Source organism: Pristiophorus japonicus, chromosome 1 (genome assembly GCF_044704955.1).
Source record: "Pristiophorus japonicus isolate sPriJap1 chromosome 1, sPriJap1.hap1, whole genome shotgun sequence".
Lineage (NCBI taxonomy): Eukaryota > Metazoa > Chordata > Chondrichthyes > Pristiophoridae > Pristiophorus > Pristiophorus japonicus.
In genome coordinates this window covers 208,047,219-208,066,769 of record NC_091977.1, presented here as the reverse complement: position 1 = coordinate 208,066,769, position 19,551 = coordinate 208,047,219, and the positions used below count along the sequence as shown (strand labels likewise).

The following is a 19,551-nucleotide window of genomic DNA, read 5'->3' as shown; positions in this document are numbered from 1 at the left end:
CGGGCAGCAATGTAGTCGGGTGCTGATGTCCTGTGTCCTGTGCAGCATCACTTGATTGTGGAGAAGTTTGGCGTTGTTGTTGGTGCTGCTGGTGTTGAGGCTGATTGTGGTGGGATTCTGAGGACCAAGGTGAGACAGTATAAACCTTACCCATTCTGATGTAATAAATGGCAGGTGAACTTGAGATGACAGAAGAGATCTGTCAAGAGAGTTTGTTCCAATGAGGTGACACTGAATAGCGAGATTGCTCCAAACACTTGCAACCTACATATAGCTCAATCTGTCTTCCAAATGCAGGAAGCAACAACTTCTGAGATTGGAAAGTGAACGCTGTGAGATGGGAGCTTTTATAACACATTTACAGCTGTCAAGTAATCAGATGATTCCATGGCCATTCAACTCCCGCCCAGCTTACCGGATTTGATCCCCGAGCAGAGTAGACCCCATGGATAACTGTTTAAACTTTGAAGGCGGGCTCAACATAGTTGTTAATCCTCTGTTAACAAGGTAAACATGACCTGAATTGCCTCCCTAACCGCTGCATGTCGGGGTTGCTCAGTGCTGACAGACCCGACATCTGGGAAAGGCGCATGATGGCAGGTTGACAGCAGGGTCACGCCCTGTTGTCCAAAAAAAAACATTTTCCCACCTGATCCACCACTCTGTTTAACTCTGTTTCTCTCTACACAGATGCTGCCTGACCTGCTGAATATTTCCAGCATTATGTGTTTTTATTTGAAGGCAGCATTGTCTGTCTCCAGCCTGACGGCCACCAATTGAAACAAAATAAATATTCCAGTAAGAATGCTAGGTGAATAATGTCCAATTACACTTCCCACTTCCCTACATTGTCTGTACAGTTGTACATTGGTGGGCACCACATTGCCCATAAGTTTAGCCTTACTATAAAGCGTTCTTGTCCAAAACAGGTCAAAATATGTTACTGTGGAGAGATAAGTTACTAAGCCACAGTTGCATGCTTCAATATAGTTGATGGGACAGCCAAACATTATCCCCCAAACATAACACTTCAAGTAACAATAAACAGAGTAAATGTAAGAAAAAAAAATGTACTCTCATGTATCACGTCCCCAGGACATCCCAAAGTAGCTTACAATCGATGAATTATTTTTGAAGTGCAATCACTATTCTGTATAATTTTCCAAACTGATATTGTGCACCTCTATCCTAATTGTTCAAACTTCACTGATTACTTTCAAATATAGTACTGGTGTAAGTAGCATTGGCACATAGGAGAAACAAATCCCTTTATTCACTGAATTGCATATTGAATAAACCATTCCAAAATCGAAGATGAAACATAAAATTGGAAAACAGTTCTGGACAGTTGAATTCTAAATCATGCAATAAATGCTGTACCTACTGGGAGGTGTATATAGAGGGTGGTTGATGTAATAAGCCATCCAAGTCGTGAATCCCCAATAAAAGGCACAGCCCTGGAAATAACAAAACAATAATCTTAAACATTTTCTATGGCATTAAAAGTCCTCTGATACAGGTTGACCTTTAGAAAATATTATTAGGTTTAACAATTCAAAGCATCAAAATTGATTGATACAGTTTCTGAAGGCAGAATGAATTTTTTCATTGTTTCCTCAAATGTCTGTTTGTATCTATCAATATGTAGAAAATTGTTGATCAATATACTTTGTGAGAAAATAAAATTACATTTTATTTCTGTTGTATATGCAATAACTCAATAGACTGAATACTGTAAACTCCGAACAGGTACAAACCTGGCTCTACTATATTAGGGCCCAAAGTGATTCCATTACAAGATGGCTGGCCTTTTATATCTGGGCCACACACACAGCCCAATGACCTCCGACAGTGGTGCCACCTGATGGCTAGTAAACCCAAGGATACATACATGACAATTTCCTTCATTGTCTGACCTTCCAATCTGCAGTTGCAATTTTATTGTGCCCGTACAACAAAGTTTAAGTCTAGATATTTTTTACCTGTCAACTGCCAATTTAAGGGTCTATTTAATTTTAATTTCAATAAAATAAATAATAAAATAAAATTATTTAACCATAACTAATTAATACTTACAACTCGTGAAAAGAATGATACGCCAATGCCTGCAAGGAGTGTGGGTGGGTAATGAAAGCTGGTTCATATATTGATTCATCGCTGCCTCCTTTCCAATTTGAAAAATCTGTACAGCTAAGGCCAAGGTTAGTTTGCCGTTAGTATTACCTTCCCTTTAAAGTAGCCACCTTCTCTGCAGATCAGCCATGTGTGAAAACTCAGCCTTAGAGCAAATTAGAGTTTCTGACCTCTCCTTTAGAAGTGGCCATGTTTCTGCTTCAAACATTGTCAGCACACTGAGATTTGAGTTATTTGAATATTTCAGTTTTCCAGTTACCAATGGAAAATGCTGTCAGGGAAAGATAAATTACCTACCTGGTAGGGTTTTGCTTATTCTTGAAATGATATACATTGTACGGGTGGGTATAGCTTAGCTTTGGAAAACTATATGATGTACATATGGAGGAGTCATGAAGATACTTTCAGTTGAGACGTTGAACCAAGGCTCTGTCTGCCCTCTCAGGTGGACATAAAATAACCCATGGCATTATTTCAAAGAAGAGCAGAGTATTTCTCCCTGGTGTCCTGGCCGATACTTATCCCTCAACAAACACCACGAAATACAGATCATCTGGTCATTATCACATTGCTGTTTGTGGGACCTTGCTGTGCGCTGTCATGTTTCCGACATTACAAAAGTGACTACATATCAAAAAAGTATTTCATTAGCTGGAAAGCACTTTGGAACGTCCTGTAGTCACAAAAGCCACAAAATAAGTGCAAGTCTTTCTTTTCTTTCACTGTAGATAGATGGTATCACATGTGGTCTCCTACTCTAAGGTATTGTTTAAGCAACCTAGATGTTGGTTCTTCGAAGATGCACCTTAAAGGGTGTGTGGCAATCACAGGACAGGTGCTCAGAGCGGTTGGTGGGCCATTCATGCTGGCCATTTCCCCATAAAAAAAACTTGCTACTGCTATTATTGTGAACAACCTGCAGCAGTCCCTCCAAGAACCATTGGTTAAGCCACTCTCCATCGAGTACCAATGGGCAGAACATTGGGACACATTTGTACCTGAAATTTGATTGGATAGTTACATGATTTACATACCATCAGAAAAATGGTGGTGCATGGATCGGAACAGGGCGATACTTTGAGCACCACGCTCTTCAGAATGGTAAAACTATTTCTGCTCAGCAGGAGGAGCGAAAATCAGCTGCTATCTCTGAGCAGCGAGTTCTCAGCATTCAAGTAAATCCACCTTAACTTCCAATGCAGCAAAAATTCCCTCAAAGGAACGGCTGTGAGCATGTGGATTGTCTGGCCTCAGAAAGTCATGAGTGCAAAGTCCATTGATGTGGGAATGTCCAGGAAAGCTGGGAATATCGTCTTCCCTTCTTAGGTAAGTCATCTCCCCAACAGTTGGATACTGTTGGGGGAGATGACTTACCAGGGGAAGGCACCAGCAGCCAGGTTCATGGCATCTTGGGTGGCTCTGCTGCACAGAAGGGTGGGGAAAAAGAGTGGGGGAGCTATAGTGATAGGGGACTCTATTGTAAGGGGAATAGATAGGAGTTTCTGCGGCCGCAACCGAGACTCCAGGATGGTATGTTGCCTCCCTGGTGCAAGGGTCAAGGATGTCTCGGAGCGGCTGCAGAGCATTCTGGAGAGGGAGGGTGAACAGCCAGTTATCGTGGTACATGTAGGTACCAACGATATAGGTAAGAAGTGGGAAAAGGTCCTATAAACTGAATTTAGGGAGCTAGGAGTTAAATTAAAAAGTAGTAGGACCTCAAAGTAGTAATCTCTGGATTGCTACCAGTGCCACGTGCTAATCAGAGTAGAGGGAGCAGGATAGTTAGAATAAATACGTGGCTTGAGCAGTGGTGCAAGAGGGAGGGATTCAAATTCCTGGGACATTGGAATGAGTTCTGAGGAAAGTGGGACCTGTACAAAAGGGATGGTCTGCACTTGGGCAGGACTGGAACTGATGTCCTGGGGGTAACATTTGCTAATGCAGTTCGGCAGTGTTTAAACTAATATGGCAGGGGGATGGGAACCTATGCAGTGAGAAAGGGCAAAGTAATATGGAGTCAGAAACAGATGGTAGAAAGGTAAAAAGCAATAGTGGAAGGTCAAGTAAACAAAGGCAAGAAACAAAAAGGGCCACACTACATCATAATTCTAAAAGGACAAAGTGTGTTAAAAAAACAAGCCTGAAGGCTTTGTGTCTTAATGCAAGGAGTATCCATAATAAGGTGGATGAATTAACTGTGCAAATAGATGGTAACAGATATGATGTGATTGGGATTACAGAAACGTGGCTCCAGGATGATCAGGGCTGGGAACTCAACATCCATGGGTATTCAACATTCAGGAAGGATAGAATAAAAGGAAAAGGAGGTGGGGTAGCATTGCTGGTTAAAGAGGAGATTAATGCAATAGTTAGGAAGGACATTAGCTTGGATGATGTGGAATCTATATGGGTAGAGCTGCAGAACACCAAAGGGCAAAAAACGTTAGTGGGAGTTGTGTACAGACCTCCAAACAGTAGTAGTGACGTTGGGGAGGGCATCAAACAGGAAATTAGGGGTGCATGTAATAAAGGTGCAGCAGTGTAAGAGAAATTTGGCAAGGGTTAAAGTGCTGGTTCCTGCACCGACCCATAAGGAGGTAAAAGGCCCCTCTTATTGTTGAATATTATTGAATTGATAACTTCTGGAGCCTTGGTACAATTCAATAATATTCCGACAGGATACGATGTGAGAACCTAAACAGACATTGATAAGACCTTGCGAAGAGGCTCAAGGCGGACTCACAGGCACCAAGGAGAATCAACAAATTCTGACCTAATGAAGTCATTCTAATCACAGCCTAAGGTGGTCACGAGTGTCTTGGCCTGTCAATCCAAAGTAGCACTAATAAGGAAGTCCAATTAGAGAAGTAGCATTGATAAGGTAGTCCAATTAGAAATCTCGGGAAGTCTTGTCCGGGAACAGAGGGGTTTTTGAAACGTATAAAAGTTGTATGATTGTGCTGTTCCACTCGCAGGCGGCTGTGATGAGGGATGTTCCCGGACGTTCGTAATAAAGATCGTTATACTTTTCCATCCATCTCTGTCTGCTAACTTCGAGAATTACTACATGGGCTGGGGCGAGCGTCGACCCTCTATATCAGTGGGCCCGCTCGTGGGAGAGGAAGCCTTCCCTCTCCCACATCAACATTTGGCGCTACGAGCAGGGTACGGACTTCCCGAATGGAACAATGACCCAGCTGTTGGGGTGAGTATGTTTTAATTTACCACCTTCAAGTTAGAGCTGTGGCATTGTAAACCACAAGGGAAGGACATCTGTACAAAAGAACCATCTGTAGTGAGTCCCAGAGGGATGGAGACGGAGGACAAGGACGATCTAGGGGTGAAAGGGGGTCGAAAGGTGCATCCTAAAACATACGCATGGAGGTAGCACCACAGTGCGAAGGTACGACGCAAGGGAAGACAGAGAGAGAGGTCTATTGACCCAAAGCGGTATGAGCGCACAGTGCAGGGACGAGAGAGAGGGAATAGAGACACCGTCCTGGCAGTGACGGGATATATTGACCCAAAGCGTGCAGTGGTACGAGTGTACGGCGCCAAGGGAAGACATATAAATAGCGTCCTGCATACCTGACACGAATTTAAGGGAGTACGCAAGACCCTCATAGCCCCGAAGAAGATGGGGAACATGGCTAGTAAAAAGGCGAATAAAACCAATCATTAATTGTAACTTGCGTAACTACGTAATGCCATAAAAGCTGATAGTGACTATCTTAACTGACATATGGATCCAAAAATAGAGCCGGCCAAAAAAAATTAATAAGCTTTGTTGAATGAAGAGAGACTTTTATGAATGTCTGTCGTTGAGTGAGAGTCCTTGTGTGATTTTTTGACTGCGGAATTAATTTTTATGTTTTCATGTTTCTGAAGGCCTGTTTGGAAAATTGGTGCAACTGTTTGTTTATTTTAGCTCCTCCCACTTTTACAAACAGAGTGAAAGTTTTTCCAACCCTTTGTAGTGTTGTCCTGTATGTGGGAAGTTTTAAGACATTTTAAGTTCGAAACGCAGGTGTGGATTTATTCGGATGATAAGTTACGGAGCTAGGAAATGCACAAAGGATTGATTACATTGGGTTGAAAGACATAAACCTAGTCTAGGAATGAGATAAAGAATGCCTTTTAAAAAAGCTTCTAGCTCCAAAAAAAAGTGTTTTAAATAAAGATTGAAATTACAACATTTGAATTGGGATTTTGAGATATTAAGAGAAGGCACAGCAAAATACTGAGATGGATTCAAACTAAAAAAAAAGTTATTAAATTAAATCTGATCTCTTAAAGAAAAAAGGATGAAATAAAACTAAAAGGTTTGGAAACAATCTAGAAATACCATCACGGATCAGGTCAAATTCCTGGGCGAGTGGCGAGCTATCTGCAAAGGTGTAAAAGGGACTTTTGAAAATGTTAAAACAGCAAGCTTTAGCAGATTAGAAAAAGATATTTTAACAACCTTGAAACTGGAACATTTTGAGATAACGAAAAGCAGCCCTCAAAGCCTACGTGCCAGATTCCATTCTAGTTATGGAGAAAAGAAAAAGATAAAGATGCAATTTTGAAAGTAAACAAATTGAGCGAATTTGAAAGGAAAAGTGTCTTCGATGGTCTGATGATTTTAAATTAACAAATTTACAGAGACACGAGCCCTCCGTGTAAAATACAAAACCTAATTTGAAGAAAGGAGATGTGGAAAAAAAAAGACATAACGTACTAAAAGCAAAAGAAAGAAAGGAGATGAGGAAAAGTGGAGGACAGAGAAACCTAAGGCAAAGAACAAAAAGGGCTACTGTACAACAAAATTCTAAAAGGACAAAGGGTGTTAAAAAAACAAGCCTGAAGGCTTTGTGTCTTAATGCAAGGAGTATCCGCAATAAGGTGGATGAATTAACTATGCAAATAGATGTTAACAAATATGATGTGATTGGGATTACGGAGACGTGGCTCCAGGATGATCAGGGCTGGGAACTCAACATCCAGGGGTATTCAACATTCAGGAAGGATAGAATAAAAGGAAAAGGAGGTGGGGTAGCATTGCTGGTTAAAGAGGAGATTAATGCAATAGTTAGGAAAGACATTAGCTTGGATGATGTGGAATCTATATGGGTAGAGCTGCAGATCACCAAAGGGCAAAAAACATTAGTGGGAGTCGTGTACAGACCTCCAAACAGTAGTAGTGATGTTGGGGAGGGCATCAAACAGGAAATTAGGGGTGCATGCAATAAAGGTGTAGCAGTTATAATGGGTGACTTTAATATGTACATAGATTGGGCTAGCCAAACTGGAAGCAATACGGTGGAGGAGGATTTCCTGGAGTGCATAAGGGATGGTTTTCTAGACCAATATGTCGAGGAACCAACTAGCGGGGAGGCCATCTTAGACTGGGTGTTGTGTAACGAGAGAGGATTAATTAGCAATCTCATTGTGCGAGGCCCCTTCGGGAAGAGTGACCATAATGTGGTGGAATTCTGCATTAGGATGGAGAATGAAACAGTTAATTCAGAGACCATGGTCCAGAATAAAAGAAGGGTAACTTTGAAGGTATGAGGCGTGAATTGGCTAGGATAGATTGGTGAATGATACTTAAGGGGTTGACTGTGGATGGGCAATGGCAGACATTTAGAGACCGCATGGATGAATTACAACAATTGTACATTCCTGTCTGGCGTAAAAATAAAAAAGGGAAGGTGGCTCAACCGTGGCTATCTCGGGAAATCAGGGATAGTATTAAAGCCAAAGGAAGTGGCATACAAATTGGCCAGAAATAGCAGCGAACCCGGGGACTGGGAGAAATTTAGAACTCAGCAGAGGAGGACAAAGGATTTGATTAGGGCAGGGAAAATGGAGTATGAGAAGAAGCTTGCAGGGAACATTAAGGCGGATTGCAAAAGTTTCTATAAGTATGTAAAGAGAAAAAGGTTAGTAAAGACAAACATAGGTCCCCTGCAGTCAGAATCAGGGGAAGTCATAATGGGGAACAAAGAAATGGCAGACCAATTGAACAAGTACTTTGGTTCGGTATTCACTAAGGAGGACACAAACAACCTTCCGGATATAAAAGGGGTCAGAGGGTCTAGTAAGAAGGAGGAACTGAGGGAAATCTTTATTAGTCGGGAAATTGTGTTGGGGAAATTGATGGGATTGAAGGCCGATAAATCCCCAGGGCCTGATGGACTGCATCCCAGAGTACTTAAGGAGGTGGCCTTGGAAATAGCGGATGCATTGACAGTCATTTTCCAACATTCCATTGACTCTGGATCAGTTCCTATCGAGTGGAGGGTAGCCAATGTAACCCCACTTTTTAAAAAAGGAGGGAGAGAGAAAACAGGGAATTATAGACCGGTCAGCCTGACCTCAGTAGTGGGTAAAATGATGGAATCAATTATTAAGGATGTCATAGCAGCGCATTTGGAAATTGGTGAGATGATAGGTCCAAGTCAGCATGGATTTGTGAAATGGAAATCATGCTTGACAAATCTTCTGGAATTTTTTGAGGATGTTTCCAGTAAAGTGGACAAAGGAGAACCAGTTGATGTGGTATATTTGGACTTTCAGAAGGCTTTCGACAAGGTCCCACACAAGAGATTAATGTGCAAAGTTAAAGCACATGGGATTGGGGGTAGTGTGCTGACATGGATTGAGAACTGGTTGTCAGACAGGAAGCAAAGAGTAGGAGTAAATGGGTACTTTTCAGAATGGCAGGCAGTGACTAGTGGGGTACCGCAAGGTTCTGTGCTGGGGCCCCAGCTGTTTACATTGTACATTAATGATTTAGACGAGGGGATTAAATATAGTATCTCCAAATTTGCGGATGACACTAAGTTGGGTGGCAGTGTGAGCTGCGAGGAGGATGCTATGAGGCTGCAGAGCGACTTGGATAGGTTAGGTGAGTGGGCAAATGCATGGCAGATGAAGTATAATGTGGATAAATGTGAGGTTATCCACTTTGGTGGTAAAAACAGAGAGACAGACTATTATCTGAATGGTGACAGATTAGTAAAAGGGAAGGTGCAACGAGACCTGGATGTCATGGTACATCAGTCATTGAAGGTTGGCATGCAGGTACAGCAGGCGGTTAAGAAAGCAAATGGCATGTTGGCCTTCATAGCGAGGGGATTTGAGTACAGGGGCAGGGAGGTGTTGCTACACCTTGGTGAGGCCACACCTGGAGTATTATGTACAGTTTTGGTCTCCTAACTTGAGGAAGGACATTCTTGCTATTGAGGGAGTGCAGCGAAGGTTCACCAGACTGATTCCCGGGATGGCGGGACTGACCTATCAAGAAAGACTGGATCAACTGGGCTTGTATTCACTGGAGTTCAGAAGAATGAGAGGGGACCTCATAGAAACGTTTAAAATTCTGACGGGTTTAGACAGGTTAGATGCAGGAAGAATGTTCCCAATGTTGGGGAAGTCCAGAACCAGGGGTCACAGTCTGAGGATAAGGGGTAAGCCATTTAGGACCGAGATGAGGAGAAACTTCTTCACCCAGAGAGTGGTGAACCTGTGGAATTCTCTACCACAGAAAGTAGTTGAGGCCAATTCACTAAATATATTCAAAAGGGAGTTAGATGAAGTCCTTACTACTCGGGGGATCAAGGGGTATGGCGAGAAAGCAGGAATGGGGTACTGAAGTTTCATGTTCAGCCATGAACTCATTGAATGGCGGTGCAGGCTGGAAAGGCTGAATGGCCTGCTCCTGCACCTATTTTCTATGTTTCTAAATAGGTGCTGACAAAAAAAAGGGCTGTTTGCGATGGAAAAAGACATAACTTACTAAATACTAGTTGATATCGGCTGTGAAAAAGATATTGGTTTAATTGGAAAAAAAATTGGAGGAGGTAAAAGACACTCTGCATTGACAATGATTTTAAATTACGAGAAAGTTTCACTGCAGTTTGAAAAGATTTCCAAAATGGACGTTTTTTATCAAGAAAAGTCCTGAATAGTCGAAACAAGCAGGAGCGTTTTGAAAATAACGAGGAGAAAAGAAAAAACTGGGAATTAGAAAATCTTACTGAATTTTAAAATTCTTATAGAAAATGAAACTGGCACGGGAGTTTAGATTTTATGCCGAGGGAGATATAAAACACAAGATTTGCCCAGAGTACAGGACTGTAAAAAAACCCGAAATGTTGGCATGTATACAGCTTGTGTGAAAATTGAATTTCAGTAAACAAAATAGCTATTAAAAATGTGTGGTCTCGTTTTAAATCAATTTTTTTAAAAAATGTTTGGCAAGTACTTGAATTATGAGTTTAGAAAATTTGGAGTTTAATCTAAAATGCTGTCTTTCCCGTTGAGAAGACTTTTATTATGACCACTTTATTAATGATTTCTGCTGTTTTAACGGATTCATAATTTCTAAGCAATTTTGAAGGCACTAAGATTTGGATGATTACGCGAAGTCACGTAATGACATGAGGCCTTCTTACAAATCTGTAAAGGAGTTAACCCTTTCCATTGACAGCTGTTTTACACTGGACCTTACTAATTTGAATTTTTTAATAAAATATAGAAGACTCACCTGACAGTCAGAGGAAATGGTGGGATAGTCAGAATAAAAATAAAACAGAACTCGCTGGTCAAGAGTTAAAAGCTAAGATAAACAGGCTGGAAGAGATTTTTTAAAAACGGGATCAGACGGATAGTGCAGTGTGCAGCCATAGCACCATCACCTATGGCAATAGAGCAAATGTACCCCACAGTGGGTAGGTATAGTCCACAAACCCAACCTAACAGTAAAGCAGACTGGGATGTTTGGAGGAATAGTGGTGGCATTGATGTTGATTGGAGTTTGGATAATATTTAGATGGGCCATCGTGCAGACTTGAGCACAGCAGGCTCAAACGCAAAACTGACAGCAGCCCAGACAGGGATATGAAGTGATAGTGATGGTACGACTATAAAGAGTATGGATAACCTAACCCTTACCTCCGATTCCACAAAGTGACCGCGACACAAGTAGACCAGAACCTAACACCTGGTGACGACCAGGCTATCTGTTTAAAATTTGCAGATAAAACACTCACCGAGATGGGACCGCAGCGGCTACTTCGACTCTGGGGACTCATGATACTGGGAACCTTAAGGCCCACGCAAGCACTGGATAATACAGATGGACTACGTGAGATACAGCACACGCAGGAAAAACACAACTACATGAACTATGGGGCTTTGTTTAATTAACTGATGGAGCAAGAACAGAACTTATTTTAACGAATAATGTTAAGCATGAAATTGTGCCGATTCTGATCAATATCTCAGGCATACAAATGCCGGAATATTGTACGGAGCAGGCAAGAAATATGTATAGTGTATTAAGGAAGGTTGTAATGCAGCAGGCTGCCGATGCCATGGGCACCAGTAGGTTCTGAGGACAAGAGCAGGTGCATAGTAATAGGAGAGGAATAGTTAAGTATGCTGCTACCGGTTTTAATACCGGAACTTCCATAGTAAACTCACTGGATATACAGGGGCTGAATGAAAAAATGGAACAGCTTAAAGGGGTGATGAAAGAACTATTAGAGCGGGCAGAACAGCATCAGAAAGACCAAGCTGACTTCGGAAGGGAAGGCATGGAAATACAGCCAGATGGAATTTCAATAATCGAGACACATGCCAAAACAATTAATCGTCTAATTGACAGAGAGAAGGAAGATGTCGGGAAACTAAGGCAGGGACAGCTCTGCCATGCTTATGGTTTGTGGATGGTGGGACAGATACGGCACAACCTTGACCAGATCCAAAGGGGGGAGGTGCCAGACTGGATTGAAAGTTCACAGCTCACTGATAGTTGCTTCTCCTTACACAGGAACACTCAGAAAGAGCTTGTTCAACAGATGTCTTCTATCAGCAACCTCAGGCAAGGTGTCATGGTGGAAGGGTGTACCATGGTACTCCTATAAACAGGATTAAGATAAGGAGGCCGCGCTCCATAGAATCCAAAGATAGTAGATAAGAAAGGGGCCTGGAAAACATCACAAGACCCTGAGCAACCCCGAGCTGTGCACGAAGTGATCACACAGACACATACTCACTAGGGGGGAAATTTGATTGGCCTAGGTAAACCTATATGTAATCTATAATCAATGTGATTGGATATGTCCAGCCAAAATGGGCTGAAGTAGCTATAGTAAACTGTTGTAAAACATATAAATATCCATGAAATCCTTTGTTCGGTGGGGTGTAGTGCCTGGAGTTGGACCAGAGACTTCCTCCCCGCCGGCATAATACAAACCGTTTTAATGTATGGAACCGACCCAGAGTGACGAGTGATTCTTCCAGAAAACATTCACGCTTACAGTTTCCCATATATATTGCTTTATCTTTACTGCACTAATATAACATGCATTTTAATCTGCAATAAAAAATAATTATTTGCGATGTATATGCACATCATAACACCCATTTTTGATTACAAAAATGCCAGGCTTTTATTAGAAAGGCTCCAAACAGCTTTTCTTTTATTTATAAAAAAAAGCTAACATATGTATGTAACAAAAACTATGGCCCTGCAAAGCAATCTGCCTCTCATTTCTTTTGAAAGATGAACTGGGTAAGTCCTATGGGAAATAAAAGGCAGATTACATGCCAGTCCCAGCTCTGTATTATCGTATCTATTTGCACCTTATGCTTTACTCAGCATCAGTGCTGTCCTTCGTGACATTGTAATGGTTCTCTGAAAAACTAAAGCTAAAGCTTCGCCCATGCCATTCAGACAAAGATTTATTGAAAGTACTTGCTGATACCATTGGATTTTCATCCAATTTAGGTGATAAAACATTGAAAAAAGGAATACTGTGAGAACATACCGTAGCTGCACAATAAAATTGCAGTGGGGGGAGGGGAATAAAGAAAGTGCACTGCAGCAAAGACCTTGCATGTGGACTTTGCTTAACAACGAAATACTGGGTGAGTGAATGCTTACCTGCAGCATCTTCTTCAGAGCTGTGTTTCCATTCGAGAAGCTGTGCACAAAGAGGGTCTCGAGGATTTGCTTGATGTAGTGAAGAGAGTGGCAGGCGCAAGCCAAGCTTAAAGGCAAGGTGGAGGGAGACAAAATACAAAAGTGATTTGGAAAGGAAGTATAGTTTTGTGAAGGTTTGTGCACATTGCTATTGATTCAGGACCGAATGCCCTTCTTTTGTTACTTGAGTTATTACACTAATATATATAATCTGGGTTTCTATTGTTCCACTCATGGTATTGGAATCCGGATGGTATCTTTGATTCCAGAAATTGTCTCTGGTTGGCAGGCTAATAAATTCTACAGAATCAAACTCCATTGGCGTCCGAGGCATTAGGCATGAGGAACACAGATGGCAATATAATCTCCCAAGATAAAGGAGAGATCTTTATCTGTCATACAAGGATCCCACTGAGACCCTGGCAAACTGTCTAATCATCCAATTTCTAACCGGCTCATTAACACATGCAGCTGTCGAACAAGCAGTCATTTTCTGAAGTAGGAGCCAGCCTTTGGCTTAGTGGTTGCCGTCCTGCCCCATGAGTTAGGTAGTGCAGGGTTCAAACCCTGCTCCAGATAGTGCCTGCCACTGGAAACCAGAGCTCTAAATTCTGGGCTGACATCAAGCGGGTATCTACCGGGTGTGGTAATCCCCCTCATGGTATGGGCCATGGGAGCTCAAAAAACCCTCCTGTCTTATCGGACTCACCACTCTATCAGCTAATATAATGATGGTTCTGACCATGGAAGGAGTGTTCACGTCGCGGCCTATCAGATTATTAACCAACCTGTGAATTCTTTCACTATTTCACACTGTTCTGCATGGGAAAAGTGCAGAGACATGAAAAATAAAACATTCTCTCAGGTTACCTTGCTGCAGGTGAATGATACTGCAGCAGTGACTTCTGATCAGTTCAAATTTATTTTAGTTTACATTCATTCTCTCACACAAGTTTATACATTTGTTCTTCTTTCAGTCACATTCTGCTTCCTCTGTCTTGCTGAATTTGCCAGATAATCTGCTGAAAATTATGTTGTTTAGCAATATTAAGTGACCAACTCGAGTTCCGTGTTTTGGAGCTTGAGCGGCGGCTGGGGTCACTGCGGTGGATCCATGAAACTGAGAGCAACATGGATAGCACATTTCTAGAGGCGGTCACCCCACAGCTGAAGAGAGTGCAGGCAGATTGGGATTGGGTGACCCCTGGATAGAAGAGGAGGACTAGGCAGATAGTGCAGGAGTTCTCTGAGTCCATCTCGCTCACCAACCGGTACTCTGATCTGAGTACCAGTGGGGGTGATGGTAGCTCTGGGGAGTGCAGCCAGAGCCAAGTCCACAGCATCATGGGTGGCTCAGCTGCATGGTGGGGAGGGGGGGGGGGTGGAGGAAAAAGAATGGAAGAGCTATAGTAGTGGGGGATTCGATAGTCAGGGGAGCAGACAGGCATTTCTGCAGTCGCAGACATGACTCCAGGATGGTATGTTGCCTCCTTGGTGTCAGGGTCAAGGATGTCACTGAGCAGCTGCAGGGCATTCTGCGGGGGGAGGGTGAACAGCCAGAGGTCATGGTCTACATCGGTAACAATGACATAGGTCGGAAGAAGGATGAGGTCCTGCAGGCAGTTTAGGGAGCTAGAAGAGAGATTAAAAAGCAGGACCTCAAAGGTAGTAATCTCCGGATTATTCCCAGTGCCACAAGCTCGTGAGTACAGAAATAGAAGGATAGAGCATATGAATATGTGGCTGAAGATATGGTGCAGGCGGGAGGGCTTTACTTTCCTGAGGCATTGGGATCGCTTCTGGGGGAGGTGGGACCTGTACAAGCTCAACGGGTTGCACCTCAACAGAGCCGGAACCAATATCCTCGCAGGGGGTGGCTAATGCTGTTGGGGACGGTTTAAACTAGCTTGGCAGGGGGGATGGGAACCTGAAAATAGATTCAGTAGGGAGGGGAGTAAAGCTGGAATTCGAAAGCAAAAATAAAGAAAGTGAGTTTGAAGGAGAGAAGAAACAAGCAGGAAAAAAGGGTAAAAATCAAACTTAAAGGCACTTTGTCTAACTGTACGTAGCATTTGTAACAAAATAGATGAGTTGACAGCACAAATTAAGACAAATGGGTATGATCTGATAGCCATTACAGAGACGTAGTTGCAAGGTGACCAGGACTGGGAATTAAATATTCAGGGGTACTTGACAATCCGGAAGGATAAACATAAAGGAAAAGGAGGTGGGGTAGCTCTATTGATAAAGGATGGAATCACTGCAATAGGAAGAAACAATATTGACTCAAATGATAAGGATGTTGAAACAGTTTGAGTGGAGATAAGGAACAACAAGGGGAAAAAGTCACTGGTGGGTGCAGTCTATAGGCCCCCTAACAGTAGCAACTCTGTTGGTCAGAGTATAAACCAGGAAATAGTGGGGGCTTGTAAAAAGGGAACAGCAATAATCATGGGTGATTTTAACCTTCATATTGATTGGACAAATCAAATTGGTCAGGGTAACCTTGAAGACAAGTTCATAGAGTGCATAAGGGATGGGTTCCTTGAGTGGAACCACCCAGGAGGCAGGCTATCTTAGATCTGGTCCTGTGTAATGAGACAGGATTAATAAACAATCTCCTAAAGGATCCCCTTGGAATGAGTGATCATACGATGATTGAATTTCAAATTCAGATAGAGGGTGAGTAAGTTGGATCGCTAACCAGCGTACTAAGCTTAAATAAAGGAGACTATGAAGGTATGAGGGCAGGGTTGGGTAAAGTGGACTGGGAAAATAGATTAACGTGTAGGATGGTTGATGAACAGTGGTGTACATTTAAGGAGATATTTCACAACTGCTATGCTCATAATAAAGGATGAAACTGAGGACTGTGTACAATGAGCAAGTGTGACCTTAGCTCCTGTAATAAGACTCCAGAATGCAGGTACCTCACGGGTGGCCTGCTTATACACCGTGCTCCCAAGGGATGCTGGGGTCCCTTAGGACTCCAACAGGTAGGCCCTCTGGTCGTTGTGTAATACAGGTTACAAGGCGTTAAATACATAACATCACTCCCCCATGAAGTCAATAATACACTTATTTATAAGGCGAGACCATCTGGAGATTTTCGCTCCCTTGTCGATCGTCCCGGTACAAATGTGGGTGTGGGTGAGTTGGTTAGTTCTTCACTGGGCTGTTGGGCGTTCGGCTTCATGGTCAACCATGATGTCAGTTGCCATTTGTGTGTGTGTTGGAAGGTCAAAGTTAGTGGTGTCTTCTTCGGGTTGTTCGTAACTGTTGGTGAATCGCAATTTGATTTGGTCCAAATGTTTTCTGTGCGTTTGTCCATTGACAAATTTGACCTGAAACACCCTACTTCCCTCTTTGGCTGTGACTGTGCCAGCAAGCCATTTGGGACCATGTCCATAATTGAGCACAAACACATTGATCGCAATATTGCGTGACAAACACTTTTTTGATGCCGATTGCCCTCCACGTGATCATGGAGATCAGGGTGGACAAGAGAGAGCCTTGTTTTAGCACTCTTTTCTTGAGCAGCTTGGCTGGGGGAACCCCGCTAAGTGAGTGGGGTCTGGTGCGTTAGCTGAGCAGCACCCGAGACAGCCGGGTCTGCAGGGAGCCTTCCGACACACGTTTCAAGCTTTGCTTGATGGTGTGAACTGGCCATTGGATGCGGGCTTGAATGGGGCAGATGTGACATGTTTGATCCCATTGCGGATCATGAATTCCTTGAATTCAGCACTGGTGAAGCACGGCCCATTGTCGCTGACTAGGACATCAGGCAAGCCGTGCATGGCAAACATGACTCGTAGGCTTTCAAGAGTGGCCGTGGACCGTCTTACAGACATTATTGCACATTCAATCCATTTTGAGTAAGCGTCCATGACAACCAAAAACATTTTGCCTAGAAATGGGCCCGCATAGTCTACGTGGATCCTTGACCACGGTTTGGAGGGTCGTGACCACAAACTTAGCAGTGCCTCTCTGGGTGCATTGCTCAACTGAGAGCAGGTGTTGCACTGGCGCACGCATGACTCTAAATCTGAGTCGATGCCAGGCCACCACACGTGGGATCAGGCTATGGCTTTCATCATTACAATGCCTGGGTGGGTGCTGTGCAGTTCACAAATGAACGTTTCTCTGACTTTCTTGAGCAAGACCACGCGATTGCCCCACAACAGACAGTCCGTCTGCAGGAACATTTCGTCTTTGCACCTGTGGAACGACTTAATTGCCTCCTGCATCTCCGCTGGAACACTGGACCAGCTCCCATGGAGGACACAGTTTTTTACCAAGGACAGTAAAGGATCCTGGCTGGTCCAGGTCCTGATCTGGTGAGCTGTAATGGGGGACTTATCATTCTCGAATGCCTCCATGACCATGAGCAAATCCGCTGGCTGTGCCATTTCCTCCCCCGTGGTGGGCAATGGCAGCCGACTGAGAGCATCTGCGCAGTTCTCTGTGCCCGGTGTGTGGTGGATTAAATAGTTGTATGCCGACAGTGTGAGCGCCTATCTTTGGATGCAGGCAGGGGCATTGGTGTTAATCCCTTTGCTCTCAGAGAACAGCGATATGAGCGGCTTGTGGTCAGTTTCAAGCTCAAACTTGAGGCCAAATAAGTACTGGTGCATTTTTTTTAACCCCGTAAACGCACTCCAGAGCCTATTTTTCAATTCGGCCTTGGACAAAATCCTGGACGCATAAGTGATCGGTTGCAAGATCGCCGATTCGTTAGCCTGTTGTATCACACACCCGACCCCGTATGATGACGCTTCGCAAGCTAGTGCTAATCTGTTACAAGGGTTATGCAGGTCAAGCAGTTTGTTTGAACACAACAGATTTCTGGCTTTCTTAATGGCAGCCTCTTGTGAATTCCCCCATACCCAGTCATCTCCCTTGTGTAGTAGCGCTGTAGGGGTTCTAGCAGGGTGCTTAACCCAGGTAGGAAATTACCAAAATAGTTAAGGAGTCCCAGGAACGACCGCAGCTCCATCACGTTCTGTGGTCATGGCGCATTCTTGATGGCCTCCGTCTTGGCGTCGGTGGGTCTGATGCCGTCTGCCGCGATCCTTCTTCCCAAGAACTCGACCTCCTGCGCCAGGAAAACACACTTCAAGCGTTTCAACCTGAGCGCCCCACGCGATCCAACCGACTAAGACCCTTTTCCAGATTCTTCAAGTGCTCATTCGCTGGAGGTGTCACATTGTTCTTGAACCGTTGCATGCATAGTGCTTGAAGCGGCATTGATGGGGCCGATGATCACCTCCACAACGCCAACAAGGTGTTAACTGCCTCGCAGTAACGATTGATGGCGGACCCTGGGTTATCTGAGGTCAGGCAGCAGCAGCCAGTGTGTACGTTCTGCCATGTATATTTCTGCACGAAACCGATGTTACATTCTGCACAGTACTGGCCGAAACGTCTTTACTCTGCGAAATCTGTTTGGTGTTGTCGGTGGGCTATCAACCTGGGCTATCGTTATGACTTTACTTAGGTTCAGAGTTTCTACAGTCAACAGTTTGCGAAAGATTGTTTCATGGCTAATGCCCAGTACATAAAAGTCTCTAAGCATTTGTTCTAGGAATCCCTCAAACTCACAATGTCCTGCGAGGCGCCTTAGTTCGGCGACATAGCTCGCCACTTCCTGGCCCTCCAATCATTCATACGTGTAAAACCGATATCTCGCCATCAAAATGCTTTCCTTAGGATTTAGGTGCTCCCGGACCAGTGTACACAAATCTTCATAGGATTTCTCTGTTCGTTTTGCCAGAGCTAGGAGGTTCTTCATGAGGCCATAGGTTGTTGCCCCACAGACAGTTAGGAGGATCGCCCTTCATTTGGTAGCATTCTCATCCCCTTCCAGCTCGTTGACCACGAAGAATTGATTGAGTCTCTCCACGAAGGCCTCCCAATCATGATCTTCTGAGAACTTCTCCAGGATACCAACTGTTCTTTACATTTTCACGCAGTTGTACTTTACCTCGTCGCCAATTGCTATGCTCATAATAAAAGATGAAACTGAGTACTGTGTACAATGAGCAACTGTAAACTTAGCTCCTTTAATAAGACTCCAGAGTATAGGTACCTCGTCGTGGCCTGCTTATATACCGTGCTCCCAAGGGATCCCTTGGGTCTCCAACAGGTAGGCCCTCTGGTGGTCATGTAATACAGGTTACAAGGGGTTAAATACAGAACAACAACTCTCAAGAAAAATATATTCCAGTGAAGAGGAAAGAGTGTAAGAGTAAAGATAGCCATCCGTGGTTAACGAAGGAAATTAAGCACGGTATCCAATTAAAAGCAAGGGCATACAAAGTGGCCAAAACTAGTGGGAGGGCAGAAGACTGGGAAGCTTTTAAAAGTCAGCAAAGAACGACTAAAAAAATGATTAAGAAAGAGACTATGAAAGTAAACTAGCACAAAATATAAAAACAGAT

The 19,551-nt window shown here is 43.5% G+C and overlaps 1 protein-coding gene across 3 annotated transcripts in view; it reads right to left on the bottom strand.

The window, feature by feature from the left end:
• LOC139268298 (trans-2,3-enoyl-CoA reductase-like) overlaps positions 1–19,551 on the bottom strand; it is a 250,761-nt gene that overhangs the window by 43,225 nt on the left and 187,985 nt on the right. The window contains exons 6-7 of one of the 3 annotated variants that reach the window (XM_070886364.1): positions 13,073–13,178; positions 1,385–1,457 (exon numbers count right to left, since the gene is read on the bottom strand). In XM_070886364.1, coding sequence (XP_070742465.1) covers positions 1,385–1,457; positions 13,073–13,178 — 179 coding nt within the window. Of the gene's footprint in view, positions 1–1,380; positions 1,458–13,072; positions 13,179–19,551 lie in introns of all 3 variants that reach the window. The other 2 variants (XM_070886372.1, XM_070886380.1) reach the window with 2 other exon arrangements.